General features: G+C 43.8%; 1 protein-coding gene across 6 annotated transcripts in view; it reads left to right on the top strand.

Annotated features, from left to right (window-relative positions):
• LNX1 (ligand of numb-protein X 1) overlaps nt 1-14,665 on the top strand; it is a 183,653-nt gene that overhangs the window by 129,813 nt on the left and 39,175 nt on the right. For all 6 annotated transcript variants that reach the window (XM_043447589.1, XM_043447587.1, XM_043447588.1 and 3 more), the window contains one exon: nt 14,256-14,494. In XM_043447589.1, coding sequence (XP_043303524.1) covers nt 14,256-14,494 — 239 coding nt within the window. The remainder of the gene's footprint in view (nt 1-14,255; nt 14,495-14,665) is intronic.

Genomic DNA, 14,665 nt, shown 5'->3' with positions numbered 1-14,665 from the left:
TGTTTCTCATAGCAGCCACACAGTGGCTGGCAGCAGACAGTGGCTGTGGTGGAGTACACTGTTATAAAGGACCTTCTCATGCCTCCTGCCTTTTCCCTGCCTCCTACCTTGCAGTCTCCTCCAAACGTCACCCACCAAAGATCAGGGCATGTTACAGTCACGAGGAGCACACCTCAACGAAAATCCTGCCTGCTCTGGGTTCAGATCCTAGCCCCTCCACTTGCCTACTGTGGGACCTTGGGAAAGTTATTTAACCTCTCTATGCCTTAATTGCTTATTAGCAAAGTGGCTAATTGGGATGATGTGAAAACCAAGGAATTAATATGCGTAAAGCATATAGAATAGTGCTTAGTATGGATATAGCTTATATCCATATAGCTTATAATATAGCTTATATAGTGCTATTCTATATGCTTTGTACTGTAAGTGTTGGCTGTAATTCCAAATTATTATTAATATGTGAGTTGAGATTCGAAGGATAAAAAGATGAAGTCACAGGTTGTCTGACAGACCTAACCCTGCAAACTAACAGATAACATAGAAAAGGAGCCATTGACATTCCATAAGAGAATGTCTGCCTTTCCCTGCCTAAATAAAAATAGACGCCGTGCAGAGAAGGGCCAGCTGTCTCTCGTGACTGCAGAGCACCAGGTCGTCAGATCACAGGAACATATCTTTGGTAAACTGAGTCACGTGTGCCGGCTTCGTTGTCACTGGCCCATTTGTTTGTGGAGCCGATTACACTGTAAGCGCACCCTGCCCCTTTCCCCACCTCACCAGGCCCAGGAAACTGGGGCTCCAGTTGCCCAAAGCTTGGCCCGTGCTTCCAAGTCACTCTCCAGTTTGTTTTAAATTTCCCTTCCTGGGATTCATTAACAAGGCAGGCAAGGGTGGTTGGAATCACTGGGGATGTTCTCCCCTGTGGTTTGGAGGCAGAAGAAAGAAGCTAATGAGAGGAAGAAGTGCGTGGTTCGTGGTGATGTTAAGAAATCCCTTGGTCCTGCGGGGTGAGGGCCTTTCAGGCTCAAGTTCATACCCAGGGTCTAAGCTGACTCCCAGATGGTAGGCTTGTCCAGCTGATGACCTCTTTCACTTATTAACCAATGTTGGCTTTACCCATGAGTATACAATGGTGCTAATGACTTTTCTATGTATGGTTTCTCGTAGCTTCATGAGTCACCCTGTAATTCAATCCCAGGGAACATGCATTTTAACCTAGAGGAAAAAAAGCAATCCAAAGAAAGAAGAATGACTTTACCTAATATCCTTAAACCAGAGATTAGTTAAGAAGCTGCAGGTATAATAAGTGAAATATAGAATTATCCAATCTAACAAAGAAAATGCCCAAAAAAGTTGCAGTGCTTAGGATCTACCTGCCGAAAACTAGAGGAGTCATATTAATAGAAGTTATATTATTGTTACTTGAGTCTTTCCAAGTAAAGTGATCAGGACTTAATTAGCAAGGGCGGGTTCTCTTAGAGGGCGGGCTCATGGAGCCCAAGTGGGCCTGATTTAGAAGATGACTGATGTGTTTATTTTTATCCCAAACATAATAAAGATTTCCACTGTCTTGCATTTTAAAAATTATAAAATATTATCACATATTTTAAAAACACAGCCTGTCTTCCTCCAAAAAGAAGAAGGCAGCCTGCAACAGTAGAAACATATCTGTGTCAGCATGATTAAACGTATAAACAAAAAGCATCTAATAAAAGGAGCATAAAAATATATAGATAGGGTATTATGCTAAGAGAAATAAGGCAGAGTAAGGCATATCCCATGAGCCTATGTGTGGAAACTTAAAAAGCAAAAACAAGACTCAGATACGGAGAACCAATCGGTGGTTGCCAGAGGCAGGGGGTAAAAGCTAGGCAAAATGTGTGAAGGGTGTCAAAAGCTACAATCTTCAGAGTTATAAAATAAGTCATGGGGATGTAGCATACAGCATGGTATATACAATCTGCATTACATATTTGAAAGTTGCTAAGAAAGTATTGGATTGGCCAAAAAGTTCATTTGGATTTTTCTATAAGAATGTGTGGAAAAACTCAAATTCACTTTTTGGCCAACCCAATAGATTTTAGGGGCTTCCAAGGTGGTGCTGGTGGTAAAGAATCTGCCTGCAATGCAGGAGAGCCTGGTTTGATCCCTGGGTCAGGAAGATCCCCTGCAGGAGGAAATGGCAACCCACTCCGGTCTTCTTGCCTGGAGAATCCCAGGGACGGAGGAACTTAGCGGATACAGTCCATAGAGTCTCAAAGAGTCAGACACAACTGAGCACGCACACAATAGATCTTTAAAGTGCTCATCAAAAGAGAAAAATTTAGCCATGAATGTTAGGTAGACTTATTGTGGTGATGATTTTACAATATAAAAATATCAAATCCTTATGTTGTGTACCTGAAACTGACTATAATGTGTCAATTGTACCTCCATAAAATCAATAAAAAATACATCTATGTCAACATAATTAAAAGTGTAAACAGAAAGTATCTAATAAAGGGAGTAAGAAAGAAACATAGCTGTTTCCAGAATCTCTCAGACTGCTCTGACACATGGCTGACCCCAAGTCTCTGAGCACTGTGTGGTGTGCTGAGGATTTAGTGGTGAGCAAGACATGCTGGACTCTTACTTTTGGGGGGAGACAGACAGTGATTTAAAAAGGAAGCAAGTAAACATACAAAATCATTTCCAAAGATGTTCAGTGCTGGGAATTGAAAACGAGTGCTGGGGGAAGAGAAGATCCACTTCAAACAGAGGGTGAGGGAGCCTCTGTGAGGGGGTGACTTTGAGCCTTCCACTGTCACCTTCATCCCTCTCCTGTATTGGCATCAGACTTCTCAATGCCCTAGTCCCCTGCGCCCACAGGCACGGCTTTAGCCCCACTAAACTCCAGAGGTGGCAACAAATGACTGGTCAGGTACCCTGGGCTTTCTCCTCAACACCACTGCCGGCATTTGTCTTCTTCTTTGGCCTCACTTCAGTTCTGTTTTTCTCCATCAATGTCTCAAGGGATAAGATCTGCACCAAACACAGTAATCCTCCCATGCACTTGCATCCTTGGGGTCTTTAAACGTGGCATTCACACCTAGTCTGCCAGAACAATGTCACTCACTTTCCTAGACTCAGCTCAGATATCACCTCTGCTGGGACACCTTCCCTGATTACCCCTTGATAATGAATTACCCGCAGAGAGTAAGTGGCCCCCTTCTCTGAGTTTTTCCAACAGTTGGCTCGTACCCCCATCTCTCTCTCATAACATGGCAGTTTTGTGTTTTCATATCAGTCTCCTCGGAGGCATAAACTGTATAATATGTTTCTTTGCAACCATAGGGCCTAACATTATGCTTGACATACAATAATCATGCTGATTACTGCTTATTGAGTTGCTAGTATATTCCAGGTACTGTTAGGGTCTTGGCATGGATCTGTAAATCTTACTATAAATAAACACTGAGCCCATTTTACATCTGGGAAGGTGAAAAGTGAAAGTGTTAGTTGCTCAGCTGTGTCTGACTTTTTGCGACCCCATGGACTGTAGCCCACCAGGCTCATCTTTCCAAGGAATTCTCCAGGCAAGAATATTCAAACCCAGGTCTCCTGCATTGTAGGCAGATTCTTTACCAACATCTGGGAAAGGCTGAAAGAAGTCACGGAACTTGTCCACAGTCGCAGAGCTGGTGGTGCAGACCTAGGATTCATACCCAGATGTTTTAAACGTGAAAGCCTGAGCTTTTTCCACATCACTCTGCTCTCTTTTTCAGGAGGTCCTCCATAAGTGCTCACTGAATGAAAAAACAAAGTATTAGTATTCAAAATCACTCATCCCATTGTAGCAGCATAATCCACCAAAAGAAGGCATATGGCAATTGTTTATTCCTCCTATGTACAGAATGGTTTTAAAACCCAGATCCAATAGAATCCTATTAGAGTTATCAGGGAAGTATGGGAAAGAGAAAGAAGGTTAAAGATCTCACTTTTTCCCCTTCCTTCTCACTTCTCATCTCGCATCAGAGCGCAGGGGAATCATGAGTTTGCTGAGGGGAAAAGGCGGCCTGGCAGAGGCATCACAACCAACCACAATTACGTGTTAGTAGGACCGTGTGGGTGGATCATCAGCTCCCAGTCGGGTAATTTCAATAGAACACCCAAAGGGAGACTTCAGTCTAATTCAACACATGCTTGCCGACTGCCTGCCTGAGGAAATCTACAGGCCATGAGGACTCTCTGAAAGTCACCAGGTGGGCAAGACTTTGCTCTTCCCTCCATTCCCTTCCAGCTCCTGGAGCAGACATGCCCAAAGCTGACCAGGCAGCTGAGACAGAGCCGGTGTGTCTGGACTGTCAGCCAGGAGGGACACGGGAATCCCTGACCTCACTCTTTCCCAAGAACCGATATGATGAAGCCCTTTTGATCCTACAGGGATAAAGTTTTCAAAGTTTGGTTCAGTAGGTTAACTATGAAATTAAACTCCCTCTCCCCCCACTTTGGAACTTTTACTCCAAAATAAGCAGAGAGGAGAGAAGTAGGGTAGAAAAATAAGAAGGGTTAGAATGTGCCAGGGAAAAAGCTGCTGCTTGAAAAAGGGCTCTCAGGGAAGGTGGGCTTCAATCACAGACCCACCCAAGGGCTGAGGGAGCAGAGCAGGAGGGCATCTGGAGCATGCGTTCCAGACAGACAGCAGGAGTGGAAATGCACGGTCCGGGAGGCAGGCACGTGCCGGGCAAGGGTGAGAGCCAACAGGAGGCCAGCTGATCGGGAGATGGAGAGGAGGACCAAAGTAAGACAGAGAGAATACAGGGCCCAGTGGGCTGTTCTGAGGGCCTTGTGTTTTAGTAACATGGAGAGCTGTTTTACAGGGATGACACTGCTGCCCTGTTGAGAATGAACAGGGGAGGGGAGTGAGTGCAGAAGTAGAAAGACCTCTCAGCAGCCTGTTGTAGTAATCCAGGCTTTGATGATGGCAGCACAGACTAGGGCCGTGCTGGTAGAAGTGATGAAAAGCATTTGGATTCTGGATAAATCTGGCTTCATTATATTTGTAGGACTGGGAAAAAGAAAGGAATCAGTGCTGACTCAGGAGTTTGGGGTCTGAACAATGAGAAGGATGTAAGGTAAAACAGAGAAGAGGCGGGAAGAGCTGGTTTGGCAGGGAGGTTGGGGTGTTTGGATGTGTTAGGTTTCAGATGCCTGTTGAGAGTGAGAATGTGGCATGAGCGGTCAGGAATCTGACTGCACACCAGGAGTCTGGGGTGTAGGATGAGCTCCAGGCTGGAGGCCAGGCCACAGGAGGGGAGAAAGCAAGGACCCCACAACTTGGATACAAGCCCCAGCCTCACTCTGACAGCTAGAAGGGAAGAAGGCTTTATCCAAGTTTTCATATCCTCATCTGCAGAGTGGAGGTGGTTTAACTGACTTGACAGCTGGAGCCACTGGGAGGGTTTAACAAGGTTTTAGCTGAGCCTAAGACCACATTTGTGAAACGTAACGCAGAGTACACGGTAGTCCAGTAGATGTTAGCTCTTCCCAGCCCCTTTCTGGGTTGCCAGACCCTATCATGAGGCCATGATCAACACAGCTCGGAGATCAGCTCAGTTCAGTCACTCAGTCATGTCCGACTCTTTGTGACCCCATGGACTGCAGCACGCCAGGCTTTCCTGTCCATCACCAACTCCTGGAGCTTACTCAAACTCACATCCATCGAATTGGTCATGCCATCCAACCATCTCATCCTCTGTTGTCCCCTTCTCCTCCCGCCTTCAATCTTTCCCAGCATCAGGGTCTTTTCTAATGAGTCAGCTCTTCGCATCAGGTGACCAAAGTATTGGAGTTTCAGCTTCAGCATCAGTCCTTCCAATGAATAATATTCAGGACTGATTTCCTTTAGGATGGACTGGTTGGATCTCCTTGCAGTCCGAGGGACTCTCAAGAGTCTTCTCCAACACCACAGTTCAAAAGCATCAATTCTTCGGCGCTCAGCTTTCTTTATAGTCCAACTCTCACATCCATACATGACCACTGGAAAAATCATAGCCTTGACTAGACAGACCTTTGTTGACAAAGTAATGTCTCTGCTTTTTAATATGCTGTCTAGGTTGGTCATAACTTTTCTTCCAAGGAGTAAGCGTCTTTTAATTTCATGACTGCCGTCACCATCTGCAGATTTTGGAGCCCCCAAATTTAAAGTTTCTCACTGTTTCCATTGTTTCCCCATCTATTTGCCATGAAGTGATGGGACCAGATGCCATGATCTCAGTTTTCTGAATGCTGAGTTTTAAGCCAACTTTTTCACTCTCCTCTTTCATTTTCATCAAGAGGCTCTTTAGTTCTTCACTCTCTGCCATAAGGGTAGTGTCATCTGCATATCTGAGGTTATTGATATTTCTCCCGGCAATCTTGATTCCAGCTTGTGCTTCATCCAGCCCAGTGTTTCTCATGATGTACTCTGCATTTAAGTTAAATAAGCAGGGTGACAATATACAGCCTTGATGTACTCATTTTCTTATTTGGAACCAGTCTGTTGTTCCATGTCCAGTTCTAACTGTTGCTTCCTGACCTGCATACAGATTTCTCAGGAGGCAGGTCAGGTGGTCTGGTATTCCCATCTCTTTAAGAATTTTCCAGTTTATTGTGATCCACACAGTCAAAGACTTTGGCGTAGTCAATAAAGCAGAAGTAGATGTTTTTCTGGAACTCTCTTGCTTTCTCGATGATCCAGTGGATGTTGGCAATTTGATCTCTGGTTCCTCTGCCTTTTCTAAATCCAGGGCCCAGAGATGGCCCTGGGAAAAAAAACTTCAACCTGGGGAGCCAGGACTTGATCCTATAAGCAGTAGGAAATACTTCCATGGGAAATTTTTGAGAAAAGAAATTGTGTTGATGTGGTTGTGTTTAGGATGGATTGGATGATGGGGAGGAGGGGCAAGAATGGGAGCAGGGAGATGGACTGGAATGTGTTGAAAAGCCCTGGAGGTGTCAGGAGGGCCAGGATGGGGGCCCTAGAGATGGAGTTGGGAGCCAGCCACATGACCAAGGCCCATCCTCAGCCTCTGGGTCACCAGCATCCTGACACAGACTCTTTCTGAGCTGGAGCAGTGTGGGTGGATTCCTTGAGGCTGCCAGTGGCCCATCTCCCAGACACCTTGTCCAAGGACACCAAGGAGAGGCTGTGGGTCTCTGATAGCAATCATGTCCTCCTGCAAGGGGCTCCCAACCTGGCCCCAGGGACCCCACTTTGAGTAAAGCTTGAGTTATTCATCCTGTTCAATCGAGCAGCTGAGCCTAAGACCCAGCTGTTAGCAGGGAAACTCGCTTCCCTCCAGAGCCCCCAATCTCGATTCTCTTGGCCTGAAAGAAAGAATTCATCCGTTTGAGTTGAACGTGTCCTTTTGCTTGACGCTGTAACTTCCGGCACATGACGAGCTCTCCCATGAGTGGAAGGCAGTTGGGAGCATGCCCTTCTCTGACTGGGATCAGGAATGGGGCTGGGGCAAATGTTGAAAGGGAAGCCCCATCTGAGGCCATGTTCTCTGTGCCTGCACATGCACACACCCCCACAAAAGTGGGGGGGAGCGAGAGAGCTCAGTGGGGGAGTGAGAGGAAGGTTGAGTTGCTTCCGGAGGACTGAAAGAGAAATGGGTCTGACTTACACACATTGGTAGGTTTTTTTTTTTTTTTTCCTATTCCCAAAGGCTGGAATTTGTCATCCCTTGAGATAGATCTGGCCTACAGATGTGTTTTGTTTGGCCCACAAAATGGTCTGAAAAGTTTTGAATTTGTTGCCAACTTTTAAAAATGAAGAGATTTCACATCAAAAACTGGGATTTAGGCTTCGAAATTGTTTGCTCTAATAACACTGGACCACTCTTACGTTTTTCTTCCAGTTTTATGAAGATACAACTGATATATAGCACTGTTAAGTTTAAGGCATGCAACATAATGATTTGACTCAACATACATCATGAAATGATGACCACAAAGTTTACTGAACATTCATCTTCTCATATAGATATAAAATTAAAGAAATGGAAAAGAAAAATTTCCTGATGAAAATTCTTAGGATTTACTCTCTTAGGACTTTTCATATATAACATACAACAGTGTTAATTGTGTTTACCCTGTTGTACATTACCTCCCAAGTACTTAGTTATAGCAAGAAGTTTGGACATTTTGACCGTCTTCATCGAATTCCCTCCCCTATCTCCCACTCCCTCTGGTTGACTCTGTCAATCACCAATCTGTATGAGCTTACTTTTGTTTTAAGATTCCACACATCAGTTCAGTTCAGTGCAGCTCAGTCGCTCAGTCATGTCCGACTCTTTGCGACCCCATGAATCGCAGCACGCCAGGCCTCCCTGTCCATCACAAACTCCTGGAGTTTACTCAAACTCATGCCCATCGAGTCGGTGATGCCATCCAGCCATCTCATCCTCTGTCATCCCCTTCTCCTCCTGCCTCCAATCCCTCCCAGCATCAGGGTCTTTTCCAATGAGTGAACTCTGCGCATGAGGTGGCCAAAGTATTGGAGTTTCAGCTTCAGCATCCACATATAAGTGAGATCAAACAATACTTGTCTTTCTATCTGATTTATCTCACTTAGCATAATGCCTTTAAGGTCCATCCATGTTTTGCAAATGGCAAGATTTCATTCTTTTTTATGGTTGAATAATATTCCATATATATATATATACACACACACAATTACTGTAGCCCACCAGGCTCCTCTGTCCATGGGGATTCTCTAGGCCAGAATACTGGAGTGGGTAGCATTTCCCTCACCAACCCCAGGATCCAACCCAGGTCTCCCACATTGCAAGTGTATTCTTGACTGTCTGAGCCACTAGGGAAGCCCTGTATATACATATACACACACACAATTATTTATCCTTCAGAGGGCACTTGGGTTGTTCCATGCCTTGACTACTATAGATAATGCTACAATAAATATGGGGGTGCATATATCTTTTCCAGCTAGTATTTTCAGTTTCTTCAAATAAATACCAAGTGGAAATGGTGGATCATGTGGCAGTCTATTTTTAACATTTTGAAGAGCCTCCCTACTGTGCTCCATAGTGGCCGTACCAATTTATGTTCCTGCCAGCAGTGCACACAGGTTCCCTTTTCTCCACATCTTCACCAACACTTGTGATCTCTTGTATCTTGTCTTAACAGGTGTGAGGATATATCATTGTGATTTCAATTTGCATTTCCCTGACAAGAGAGTGATGTTGAGCATCTTTTCATGTACCTATTGGTCACCTGTGTGTCATGTGTGGAAAAATGTCTCTTCAGATCTTCCTGTTTTTTAAGTCATATTGGGTTTTTTTGCTATTGAGCTGTGTAGATTCTTATTATATTTTCAATATTAATTTCTTATGAGACATGATTTGCAAATATTTTTTCTATTTAGTAGTTGTCTTATTTTATTGATAGTTTCCTTTTTTGTGCAAAATCTTTTTAGTTTATCCCTTTATTTTTGCTTTTTTCTGCTTTTAGTGTCAGATTCAAACAATCATCTGCAAGACTAGTATCAAGGAGCTTATCATCTGTTTTCTTTTAGGAGGTTTATGATATCAGTTCATACATTTGTCTGTAACCCATTTGAGTTAACTTTGGTGTGTAGCGTAAGATAGGGGTCCAGTTTCATTCTTTCACATGTGGCCGTACACTTTTCCTAACACCATTTACCAAAGAGACTGTCCCTTCCCCATCATATAGCCTTTACTCCTTTGTCATAATTGGCCATCTGTGTGTGGGTTTATTTCTTGACTCCCTATTCTGTTCCAGCAATTTACATCTGGGTTTTTTGCCAATATCATACTATTTTGACTACTATAGCTTTGTAATATAGATTGATATCAAGGAGCATGATGCCTCCAGCTTTGCTCTTCATTCTTAAGATTGCTTTGTCTATTTGGGGTCTTTTGTGGTTCTCCACAAATTATAAGAATGTTTATTACTGTGAAAAATGCCATTGGAATTTTGATAAGAATTATATTGAATCTGTAGATTGATTTGTGTAGTATGGACATTTTAATGATATTTTCCAATCCATGAGCACACAATATCTTTCCATTTATTTGTGTCATCTTAATTTCTTTTATCAACATCTTACAGTTTTCAGTGTACAGACCTTTTGCTTCCTTGGTCAAATCCCTAGGTATTTTTCATGCAATTGTAAGTGGGATTTTTTTAAAATTTCCCTTTCTGATAGTTCTTTGTTAGTGTATAGAAATGCAACAAATATTTGTGTATTGATTTTGTATAGAAATGCAACAAACGTTTCTGTATTGATTTTATATCCTGCAACTTTGCTGAATTTGTTCAGGAAAATTGTAGTGAGGTTTTTTGGGGTTTTTTTTTGTTTTTCTTTTTGTTTTTTTTTCTAGTCTTTGAGGGTTTCTATATATAATATGGCGTTGCAAACAGTGACAATTTCCCTTTTCCTTTCCAATCTGGCAACTTTCACTTCTTGACTAATTGCTCTTGGGCTGGTGTTCTTGAAGCAACACTCAGGAGGTCTGTAGGGTTGCCCGCCGCACTTTTGAAATGGAATAGCACTGCTCACCACAACCACCCCCGCCCCCCATCCCCACCTGGCCTGATTAGCGTATGAGTTTGCAAGCCCTGGTTTAAAGTAAGAGCAGACTGAGCAATTCATGAACTCAATTTGAGAGCAGATTCAGTGTTTACCGAATTCAGAAGTGAACTGAGAAAGAATGTGAGGGAAGTTGCAGCATCAAAGAGAGGTGATACACTTACCCAGACTGTTACAATGAGTGTACTGAGGCTTGATTTCCCAAGGACCTCTTTTATTCTGTCATCAGAAAGGGGCCTCTCCTGCAAACCCACTTGTGCTGAGCTCTGAGCCCATCGGAATCTGTAAAGTACACCAGAGGTCCAACCTGCTTCCAGTCCACCCCCATGAGCAGTGAGCTCACGGACCCAGGAATTTTTGCAAGAAGGAGGTTCATTTTCTCTTCCTACTTCCGCCTCTCCCTTGCAGAAAAGACAAAAATTCCATGGCACATGCCCCCAGTGTCAGCATTTTTATATTAAGATAGATTTGCCTCCGTTCACTTTGATATAGGAGCTCAGGATCTCAACTCTGTTATTAAGAAAACTGATCTTCAGAGCTGCTTTAAATAGATGGCATATCCAAAGTGGTTGAAAAATGGTTTACCACGTTCCTTGTATTCATCCTTCAAGTTCATGGCTGTCACCCATCACCACCTGAGAGTACTTAATGCTCAGGATAACTAAAGGGAGAATAAATCCTGTTTGCTTTGAACACAACCCAGGGTTCAGCATATGTTCCTGTATTGGCCAAGGCTAATCAGCTCTTTCCCCCTCCTCCCCTGACTTATGCCTGTAAATCAAGAGGCCCCAGGATCAGTCAACACGAAAGAGATAATTAGCAAGTATAAGCTGCTACCTTCATAGATCACCCTGTGCCTCGGATTCAAGCTCATCCAAGAAGCTGAAACAAGCAACATTACGCAAGTGTGAGTCGCTTTAGCAGAGCCTTTTTCATACAAAGCTTATGAGTCTGAAGGTTTAAATCTACCCTCCCTGGCTATTGTAAGAGAAGCTGGGGTATGGGACAGAGGGGAGTGATCTTAGCCATTTTATGATGTTTTCCTTTCCTGGACTGAAATGTGTCTTTGGGACCTCAAGGATCCAAAACAGAAGTGGTTTCTTAATGGCATAGTCTTGGCATTCAGAGATCTTTAAATACCTTACCCCTCCTCACAGATGTGGCAGCAGAACAAGATGCTACTTTTTTCCACTGGGATATGCTCCATCCCCTCAGAAGTCCATGGCTTGTGCCTTTGCCGGTCATTTGTCCAATTGGAAGATTCATTTCCTGCTCTGGCAGGGCACATGGTGAAGAGCATTGCTGCCCCAAGAAAAGAAAGACTGTTTCTAGTCCAACAAAATAGTCTAGGAACTTCCTTCCCATGTGTTGCTAGTCTGAGACTGCTGGCTTACAGAGAAGTGTTCCACTCATGTGTTTATGACTTTGGAGCTGCTCAACTGCATGCTGGCTTTTATTTTTTCCATCACACAATGTTTCTTCCAATTTTTGAGCTTCTCATATCAACCACTTTGCTATTTTTAAGCAGAACAATTCAAAGCCAAAGTGGCTCATCAAAACAGTAAAATCTCACCAGTTCAAGCAAGAAGCTTATACTCTTTCAGGGAGGGGAAAACTAGTATGAGAAGCTAGAGGCCCATTTCATCTTCTGTAAGAAAAAGATGTAGGTTGGGTTGTATAATCAGAGTCGTTTTCTACTAATATTAAAACCACATAAAATCATCATCATTGATTATAAGAAGCATCATGTTTTATGTACCAACAAGAAAATTTTAAAAACTGTCACTGGTTAAATTATTCCAAAACACTTAAAGATAGCCTCGCAATGCATGAGTTGGTCAGATCAGACTTCAAAATCCATTCAGACCTCTCCTGCCCTCTAGTTGTATTGTTTGGCATGAAAGAGGTCCATTCTTTTGGATGATGTGACACCACTTTTCATCTTCTTGGTGGTATCTTTCTTTCTAAGCAAATAAAGCATCTGCTTCTCTCTTCACAAGAAAATTGGAAATTGCTGTCCTTCTAATGACAAATATTTACTTCGCCAATGTCAAATTTACGTAACACTGCTCTGTTTTTGAGAGTTTCTATTTATACAGTTACTTTTCATTTCAATGCTTAATTGCAATGTAATCTTTTCTAAGGCAATGAGCAGCATTTAAACTTGTTGGCCTAGTACCAAGAGTGGATGCAACTCAATGTAAGGGACAAGCTGGACACCTTTGACCACGTTTGCCATGCTCGGACAATGGCATTTGCATCATGACTACAGCTTGGCAACTGAAGTTTTGGGACCCCATCCATCCCCCATGTACCCTAATCTCAAAGAAGTTAATGTGATAAAACAGGCAACTTAGATGGTTCAATTATGGAAGTGGCTACAATCTGTTGAGAATTTTCTCTATATCTGGCAAGATACTAAACTCTTGCCAAGACCTAATATCTAGCAGACTTCACAGCAAACCAAGATGTATCTGCAGATTAGAAAGTTTAACCACGTTAACAAAATTTTCCCAGATGACACAGCTAGGTAAATTTCAGAGCAAAGATTTCCATCCAGACAGAGGCCCTTCTATCCACCCACTCTATGGTTCTCTCAGGCCATATCAAAGGCCTCCCAAAGAGGCTCTCAAAGTGTTATCTAAAATAGCTCAACCATATCCAGTTTTCTGTAATGAGTTGATGAAAATAATTTATAAATTAACATCCATTAAATGCAAATGGCCACTTCTTACAGGGACTCCCCCATTTGATTTCTACCTTCATAACCACTGGGAAGTTGGTGTGGCTGGCTACATCCTCACCACAACAGTGGAAGGGTGAAATCATCAGCATTTTCTGATCGAAGCCTACCGAAGAGCTGAGATGACTTGCCTAGTGACAATGGAAGGGCATTCACAGCAAAAATATGGACTCAGATCAACTCAAACCTTGGTCTCCTGGCTCTTAGGCTTGCTCTTTAATGTGGAGGGTGAATGGATGTAGACCTATTTTTTTAAAGACCGTGAATGTTGTTTTACTCTCCCAAAGTTAGGAGACGGGCACGTTTTTAGTGCATGGGAGCCCCCAATCCCCAGCGCCTCAGAGGCCTGGCCACTCTGAGACCAGCCCCAAGGCAGGGGACGGGAAGCCAGCAAGCCGGCCTCCAGAGAGCCGTGGTGCTGAGCGAACTCCTGTGGCTTTGTAATGCGGGCGATTCTATTTCCATGGACGGTTAAATATGGAATCTGGGAGGAGTTTTGTGTTTATGTTCAGTGGTTTGGGAAACTAAACCCAAAAGAAAGGACTGAGAGGGTGACTAAGAGCTTTCATGGTCAAGATAAGCCCCAGCAAGAAGGAATTACCACGTCCAAATAGTTGAAGATAGCCAGCCTCAAGCCCTAGTCTTTGTGACCCCATGACAATTCTCACAGTTTGCATTTCAGGCACCAGGATAGACAGTGTTTTAATAAAATGCAATAAACAAACTTTAAAAACTGTTCTCTCAAGTTGTTCGATCGTTTGATTGGCGAGTGTATATTGACTTACCTCCATGTGCAAAGAGAGGGGGACCGGAGGGAGCAGACCAATTCCCGAGGGCAGCAAGCCCGCGCACTGGGAGAGGCCCAGTTGAGCAGTGCGAAAAGCCTTCTCTGACCTCCTTCTGGCTTTGTTGCAGCTGCAAAGGTGCCTCCCACTATGGCCTCACTAAAGACAGGAAGAGGCGCTCTCAGGATGGCTGCTCAGATGGCAGCACCAGCCTCACAGCAACAGCACTGTCCCCAGAGATTTCCACAGTTCCCACCGTCTCCTTAATGACAGATGAGCCTGGCCTAGACAACCCTGCCTACGTGTCCACAGCCGAGGACGGTCAGCCAAACAGCCCCCTGGACTCTGGCCGGAGCAACCGAACAAGGGGTGAGTCAAACGGGTGGTTGTCCGGGAATGGGCTCCTCCGCCGTGGGACTGCCCTCTGTGAAACGGTCACTGTGGACAGTCCTAGAAATGTTTTGTTTAAGCGGAAATCGTTCTGGTAGTTTTGGCCACAACCCAACGTCCAGTTCTCCAAAGTGAAATGAAACCACGAGG

Source organism: Cervus canadensis, chromosome 26 (genome assembly GCF_019320065.1).
Source record: "Cervus canadensis isolate Bull #8, Minnesota chromosome 26, ASM1932006v1, whole genome shotgun sequence".
In the NCBI taxonomy this organism is placed as follows: Eukaryota; Metazoa; Chordata; class Mammalia; order Artiodactyla; family Cervidae; genus Cervus; species Cervus canadensis.
This window is presented reverse-complemented; position numbering and strand designations above follow the sequence as displayed.